The sequence below is a fragment of the Pneumocystis murina genome, assembly GCF_000349005.2.
Source record: "Pneumocystis murina B123 chromosome Unknown supercont1.11, whole genome shotgun sequence".
NCBI lineage: Eukaryota > Fungi > Ascomycota > Pneumocystomycetes > Pneumocystales > Pneumocystaceae > Pneumocystis > Pneumocystis murina.
Genome location: NW_017802369.1, coordinates 379,574 through 387,982, shown reverse-complemented (window position 1 = coordinate 387,982; position 8,409 = coordinate 379,574). Strand labels below are relative to the sequence as shown.

Sequence of the window (8,409 nt, the reverse complement as noted above, 5' to 3'; positions counted from 1 at the left end):
AACCCTAAATCTCCATCTAATATCTCATTTCTAATAAAATCCTCTCCAAACTTCCACTTAATCTCTTAAATTTAATAAAAACTTTAATCTACTATCTTCAATAAAATCATCCAAAACATTCATTTATCATTTTTATTAATAAAAAAACCCTAAATCTCTATCTAATATCTCATTTCCAATAAATATCTCTCTAAACTTCCTTCTAATCTCTTAAATTTAATAAAAACCCCCTCCTAATCTATCATCTTCAATAAATTCTTCCAAAATCTCATCTCTAATAAAAACTTCTTTAAACTTTCTTATCATCTTTAACAATTCTCCACTAACTCTCGGGCTTTTTTCTCCATTTTTCCTATAATTAAACGGCAATTCTCAATTTTTATTTCATTATTCTAGATTAAAAATCTACACCTCATTCTTCTACATCTTCTTCTATATTATATATAAACAATGGATATATGCACTTTTTCATTCTAATCTCTTTTTTCATTCTTTTTACAACATTCCCATAACAATCACTCCCAACAACATGATTTTTATCATTTCCGGAACTCTTATTTTCATTCCTTCATTCGGTTTCACTTCTTCCTCTTTCTCTTCCTCTTTTTGTGTTTCTGTTTCTTTACTTGAATCACTCGTACATCTCGTAGGTTTGCATTTTCGCATTGACGTCAATGTCACCGTTGATGTCACTGTAGATGTACTTGTCAACGTACTCGTATGCAACGATGTACTCGTCACCCATGTATCTGTCGTTTGAACTAATGTACATTCTTCCGTTACCTTCCCTCCATCTACCGATTCTGTCGTCGTTGCCGTCGTTGTCGTTGTCGTCGTCGTCGTTGTTGTTGTTGTCGTCGTCGTCGTTGTCGTTGCTGTCGTCGTCGTTGTCTGTGTCGCCGTTGATGTCACCGTATGATGCGGTGTAACTTTTAATCCTTCTATTCCTTCACACAACTCGTCTATTTCTTTACAGACCGTTTCACACTTCGGGCAATCCTTTCTAAACTCGCAGTCTCCTTTCAAACCTTTACATTTCTCTTTCAATTCTAAATACAATTCCAATGCTCTCGCCGTTGCAACAAATGCCTTCTTTTCTGGTTCTGATACTTCTCCACTTACAAATGTTCTCCGAACAAGTATAACATTACTCGTGTTTGTCGTTCCACTTGGTGTTGATCCTCCTGGTGCTGGTGGCCCTGCTGGTGCTCCTGGTGTTCCTCCTGATGGCCCTGCTGGCCCTGCTGGCCCTGCTGGCCCTGCTGGTGCTGGTGGTGTTGATGGTGCTGCTGGCCCTGCTGGTGCTCCTGGTGTTCCTGGTGCTCCTGGTGCTCCTGGTGTTCCTGGTGCTCCTGGTGCTCCTGGTGCTCCTGGTGCTCCTGGTGCTAGTGTTGGTGCTGGTACTGGTACGCTTCCTGGTGTTCCTCCTGGTACTGGTGCTGGTGGTGCTAGTGTTGGTGCTGGTACTGGTACGCCTCCTGGTGTTCCTCCTGGTACTGGTGGCTGTACCGGTGGTCCCCCTGGTTTAGGAGCATTGCCATCTTGTCCATCTTGTTCAGGTTTTGATAATACTAACTTAGCTTCCTTCGTAAATTTTTCTGATTCCTGTTTCACCTTTTCGTATTCATCTTTCTTCTTCTTTAATTCATCTTTCTCTTTATCCAGTTTATCTTCTAAGGTTGGACATTTTCTTTTTACTTTTTCAACCAACTTTTTGCAAACTTTTTCCTCAACATCCTTATTTTTATCAGTATTACAAAAACTATTGAATTTCTTATTCGCCGGATCTTTCTGCTCAGTACAATGCTTTCCCAATGCTTTTTTACATTCAGTTTCATCGCTTAAACTACCTTTCAATTCATGCGTCAACTCATTCTCCAATTTTAACTTTTCAAAGAATGGCTTGCATTTCTCTTCCAGTTGTAAACAGACTCCATTCTTATTGGAATTTTTTTCTTTTTTCAACCTATCTGGACAATTTTCTATATATTGATGACAATATGGATCAAACAACGTGCAGAGTTCTTCAACCAATGTTTCATTTCCATTTTCAATTTTATTTAGAATTTTTCCATTGTCCATGTTATTTTCTAAAAAAAGACACTCATTTTCTGTTTGTTCTACCATAAAACTACATGTTTCTTCTCGTAAAGCACATGAAACACTAAACTCATCCTTTCCTCTTCTAGATAATTCCTCACATTCTTTCTTTAATACTGCCGTACAATTTCCTTGAGTTCTTAATGCATCATCTCCTCTTTTTAATAATCTTTTTCTCAATTCTTCTGTAACTTTTAAATATTCACATCGTCTATTCAGTGTATCACATTTCTCATGATTCAAATATGAATCACTTTCAAGATCTTCGCACTTCTTCTTCAATTCTACACAATCTTCCTTTCTTGGAAAATCTCTTCTCAAATTTAAAACTACTTCTAATTCTTCCGATTGAAGAATTACATCATCTAAAAGTTCATAACATAGTTCAGTCGGTCGATGACACTTTGCAAAGTATCTTCTATCCTTCTTAAGTTTTGTATAATTACCTACTACCGATTTTTGACATTCTTTAAGATTCTCATCAGCCAATCCTAAATTACCAATAAGCCCTTTCAATCCTTCTTGAAAGTATCTATTCAACATCCTATCTTGTCCCTTTTTATAGCATGCTACTCTTACATTTTCACATGCTTTTTCAATTTTATTCGTACATACACTTTCTAAATGGAAACATTCTGATTCAAACTTTCTACAATCTTCCCTACTAACCAATTTTGATACCTGTTCCCATGAAAAATATTCTGATTCTTTATCTTTTTCAAATTCCGTAGACAATCCTTTCAGATAAAGTTCTAATTTAAAATTCGTACATTTATCTTCTACTTCTACTAATTCTTTGCATTTATTCTCTTTATCTTTATCTTTATCTTCACATAATTCTTCTAATTCATAATCTAGGTGTTTAAAAAATTCACAACCTTTTAACGCTTCTTTGCATTTTTCTTTATTATCTTTTTCAGTCCTTCCTTTGATCAACAATAATATTAGATCTTGCAACGTCTTATATTTTGGTTTTCCAACAATAATTCCCTTAGCTTCTTCTTTTTTATAAAGATTTTCCACTTCAATCTTTTCCGGAAATCTTGGTTTTTCTCCAACAGGACTAAAATCTAATTTTGGTCCTTCATATACAATCCCTTTTCCCTTACATTTTTCCTTAGACTCTTTACATTTTGAATTACTACAACTTGATCCATAGAAATAACACTTTTCAAGATATTCTTGACATTTTTCCACTAATTCTTTATCTTCAAGTTCCTTCTCTAAAGGCTTACAATTATCTCCATGATTCTTTCCAAGGTATTCACACGTTTTATCTGAATTAAAACATGAAAACACTAATTCATCACTATATTCACTTAATCCTTGACAAATTTCTTTCATTTTTTTTTTACATTCATTTGTATCATTAACCTTCCCTTTAAGAGCTCTTAAAAGAATTTCTTTTGTCACTTCTCGACGTCTCTGTCCATAACATCTATCTCTCAACTTAACGCATTTCTCTTCAAGATTAGTTGGATCTGCTTCTTCTAATAATACACATTTTTCTTCACATTTTTTACACTTTTCATCTGTTAGGTTTTTCAATGCTTCTTCAACTTCTGTTTTGAAATCATCCAATTCTTTTTTAACTTTATTTTTCAGGTTTTTGCATTTTTCTTCTTGTTTTCCATTTTCACAAAGTCCCTTAACTTTGACATCCACATTCTTTAATTCTCCATCTATTTTCTTCAATTCAGCACAATATTCTTCGAGCTTTTTCTTGCATTTAGCATCATCATTATATTCCTTCTTCACAATTAAACCCAAAACCTGTTCCTCCTTAATCTCATCATTTCCTGCTGCTTGTCCTGCTGCTTGCCTCTTAACCGGCTGTGCCATCGCCGCCTCTTTCTGGGCGACTTCCTCTACCCATCGCTTGTCCCTGAGTAGCATATGACTGGGTGAATCAAATCTAAATCTTGAAATAATTCTTTCAAAATAACCATACATTTTAATTTTTTTATGATAAGCATACATTTCCTTAATTTTTTATGATAAGCTTGGACTTTACCCTATAAAGCAAAATTGCGGGGTAAAAAATTGTGAGGGTAAAATTGCGGGGTAAAATAATCAAAATTTCAATTCGCGATTCTTGATGCTTTATTAAAAATTTATACATCATTCTTCTACATCTTATATATTATATATAAACAATAGATATATGCAGACTTTCATTCTAATGGCTTTTTTTATTCATTTTATAACATTCCTATAACCATCACTCCCAATAATATTATTTTTACTATCTCTGGAACTCTCATTTTCATCCCCTCATTTGATTTCACTTCTTCCTCTTCCTTTTCCTCTTTTTGTGTTTCTGTTTCTTTACTTGAATCACTTGTACATCTCGTAGGTTTGCATTTTCGCATCGACGTCAATGTCACTGTAGATGTCACTGTAGATGTACTTGTCATCGTACTCGTATGCAACGATGTACTCGTCACCCATGTATCTGTCGTCCGAACTAATGTACATTGTTCTGTTACCTTCTCTCCATCTATCGACTCTGTCGTCGTTGTCGCCGTTGTCTCCGTCGCCGTTGCCGTCGTCGTCGCCGTTGTCGTCATTGTCGTTGTCGTCGTTGTCGTTGCTGTCTTTGTCGTTGCCTGTATTGTCGTTAATGTCGCCGTAGGATGCGATATAATTTTTAATCCTTCTATTTCTTCACACAACTTGTCTATTTCTTTACAGACCGTATCACAATCCGGGCAATCCTTTCTATACCCGCAGTCTCCTTTCAAAGTTTTACATTTCTCTTTCAATCCTAAATACAATTCTAATGCTCTCGCCGTTGCAACAAATGCCTTTTTTTCTGCTTCTGATACTTCTCCACTTACAAATGTTCTCCGAACAAGTATAACATTACTCGTGTTTGTCGTTCCACTTGGTGTTGATCCCCCTGGTGCTGGTGGCCCTGCTGGTGGCCCTGCTGGTGGCCCTGCTGGTGTTCCTCCTGATGGCCCTGCTGGCCCTGCTGGTGCTGGTGGTGTTGATGGTGTTGATGGTGCTCCTGGTGCTCCTGGTGTTGATGGTGCTCCTGGTGTTCCTGGTGTTGATGGTGCTCCTGGTGTTCCTCCTGGTGTTCCTGGTGCTACTGGTGCTACTGGTGCTACTGGTGCTACTGGTGCTGCTGGGTCCACTGGTTTAGGAGCACTGTTATCCTGCACCTTTGATCCTCCACCTTGTCCATCTTGTTCAAGTCTTGATAATAGTAACTTAGCTTCCTTTGCAAATTTTTCTGATTCCTGTTTCACCTTTTCGTATTCATCTTTCTTTTCCTTTAATTCATCTTTCTCTTTAACCAGTTCATTTTTTAAGGTTGGACATTTTCTTTTTACTTCTTCAACCAACTTTTTGCAAACTTTTTCCTCAACACCATTATCTTTATCAGTATTACAAAAACTATTGAATTTCTGATTCGTCTGATTTTTCTGCTCAGTACAATGCTTTTTCAATGCTTCTTTACATTCATCATCTTTACCTAAATTACCTTTCAATTCATGCATCAAGTCCTTCTCCAATTCCAACTCCTTCCAGAATGGATCACAGTTCTTTTTCAGTTCTTGAAGGGATTCCTTACCATTTGTCTTTTCCTCCAAGATTTTTGAACAAATTTCCATATATTCATCAGAATATAAAGACCACGATAGACAAAGTCTCTTAACCAAATTCTTATTTTTATTATTATTTTTCAGAATATTTTCCGTCCTATCTTTAAAAGTAAAACATTCAATATTCGTTTTTGCTATCATAAATTCACATGTTTCTTCTGGTAAAGCACATAAAATACTAAATGGATTTTTTTCCTCTTTAGACAATCCCTTACATTCTTCCTTCAACGCATCTATACAATTTTTCGAAGTTTTTAATGAATCATCTTTTCTTTTTAAAAATCTTTTTCTCATTTCTTCCATAACTCCTAAATATCTACACTGTCTATCCAATGTAGCACATTTCTTATCACTTAAACGTGAATTGTTTCTAAGATAATCACACCTCTTCTTTAGTTCCACACAATCCTTTTTTCCTGGTAAGTCTCGTACATTATCCAAAGTTTCTCCTAATTCTTTTGACTGAACAGAAATATCATCTAAAAGTTCTAAACATAGTTCTTCTGGGTGAAGACACTTTTTCATGTATTTTCTATCCCCATTAACTTTTTTACATTTATCTCTTACTAATTTTTGACATTCAGACTTTTTACCAGTAAAATTTAAATATCTAAGATTTTTTAATCCACTTTCAAAGTATTTACCCAACGCTCTATCTTGTCCCTTTTTATAACATGTTGCTCTTACGTTTTTACATGCGTTCTCAATTTTATTCGTACATACATTTTCTAAATAAAAACATTCTGACTCAAGTTCTATACAATCTTCCCTACTAAGCGATTTTTGAAGTTCTCTCCATGAAAAAAGTCCTGAATCTTTATTTTCTTCAAATTCCGTAGACATACCTTTTGTATATAACTTTATTTTAAAATTTAGACATTTTTTTTTTACATTTGGTATTTCTTTGCATTTTTCTTCTTTTTTTTTACTTGCTTCTCTGCATGAATTTTCCAACATAATATCTAGATATTTAAATGCTTCACAATTTCCTATGACATTTTTGCATTTTTCTTCTAGTTTATTGTTTTTTCCTTCACTCAACAATAACAGTACAGTTTCAAAGCTTTTTTCTTTTGGTCTTCCAATAATAATTCCCTTAGCTTCCTCTTCTTTATAAAGATTTTCCATTTCAATCCTTTCCATCAATTTTGGTTTATGTAGAATTGGACTAAAATCTAATTTTGGACTTCTGTATCGAATCCCTTTTTCCTCACATTTCTTTTCAATATTATCACATTTTGCATTCTTACAACTTGATCCATAAAAATAACACTTTTTAAGATATTCTTGGCATTTTTCCATTAATTCATTATCTTTAAGTTCCGTCTCTAAAGGTTTACAATTATCTGTATGATTCCCTCCAAGGTATTCACATGTCGTATATGCATTAAAACATGAAAACATTAATTCATCACTATATCCACTTAATTCTTGACAAACTCCTTTTATTTTTCCTTCGCATTCATTTATATCAGTAACTTTCCCGTTAAGAGCTCTTAAAAGAATTTCTTTTGCTACTCCATGACGCCTCTGTTTATAACATCTATCTCTCAACTTAACGCAGTTGTCTTTAAGATTAGTTGGATCTGCTTCTTCTAATAATACACATTTTTCTTCACATTTTCTACATTTTTCATCTGTTAGGTTTTTCAATGCATTTTCAAGTTCTGTTTTAAAATTATTCAATTCGTTTTGAATCTTCTGTTTCAGATCTTGACATTTTTTTTCTTTATCATTACAAAGTCCCTTAACTTTAGAATCCACATTCTCTAATTTTCCATCTATTTTCTCCAATTCCTCACAATATTCTTTGAGCTTTTTCTTGCAATTATCATCATTTTTATATTCGTTCTTCACAATTAAACCCAAAACCTGTTCCTCCTTAATCTCATCATTTCCTGCTGCTTGTCCTGGTGCTTGTCTCTTAACCAGCTGTGCCGTCACTGCCCTTTTCTGGGTAATTTCCTCAACCCATTGATTATCTTGAGGATAGCCTTCAGGAAAAAAATTCTCATAATCATCTTTTCTAAAATAATCAACTCCCGGATGATTTTCAAAGTAATCCATATAAGAATCCTTATTAATTCTAGGATTCCAAATGCCTTTAGAGCCTCTTATCTTTTCCGATCCTAATAATTTTTCATTTTCAAATAACTCTATCACTTGAAGTTCTGGAAAAAAATAAGTAAATGCTCAAAAAAAGAAAAATATGATGTTAGATGAATAAAGTATAGATCTAAATTAAAAAGCAATAAAGTGATAAAAAGATTTTACATAAACAGTTAAAATTAACTAAAATATCATTTTTATTTCACTTTGAATGCTTTTTTAGTTAAATCTTGTTTAAATACTCTTTCTAGAAAAAAAAAATGAAAATGGGAAAATGAATCATAACTACTTAAATTTTTAAAAAAGCTTACCTTGTTTATTTATGTTCGATATTGCATTTTCTAGAGCGGCTACCAAAATGCAACCTAAATATACAAGAAACGTAAAAGATGTACTTCTCATTGATTATAGATCAGAAAGAAATAGAAATATAAAAAAAACAATATCTATTTGTCAGAATAAATGTTAAGGAGAAAATAGTCGTAAATCGTAAACTTTATATATCGGATTCTGAAAAAAATTAACGAGATGCCGAAAACGTAAGGTTAATCCTTAATTTAAATAATGAAGATCAAAAAATATTTTA

At 33.7% G+C, this 8,409-nt stretch overlaps 2 protein-coding genes across 2 annotated transcripts; both read right to left on the bottom strand.

Moving 5' to 3' along the window:
- Window positions 1–495: 495 nt before the first annotated feature.
- PNEG_03600 (hypothetical protein) lies at window positions 496–4,080 on the bottom strand (the record flags this gene model as incomplete). Its single annotated transcript, XM_007876434.2, has 1 exon — window positions 496–4,080. The coding sequence occupies one exon, from the start codon at window positions 4,078–4,080 to the stop codon at window positions 496–498; it is 3,585 nt and encodes a 1,194-aa protein (XP_007874625.2).
- A 221-nt stretch (window positions 4,081–4,301) lies between these two features.
- PNEG_03599 (hypothetical protein) lies at window positions 4,302–8,225 on the bottom strand (the record flags this gene model as incomplete). The annotated part of the gene is made up of 2 exons (XM_007876433.1): window positions 4,302–7,885; window positions 8,135–8,225. 2 exons carry the CDS (start codon window positions 8,223–8,225, stop codon window positions 4,302–4,304), a joined length of 3,675 nt encoding a protein of 1,224 aa, XP_007874624.1.
- Window positions 8,226–8,409: the final 184 nt, after the last annotated feature.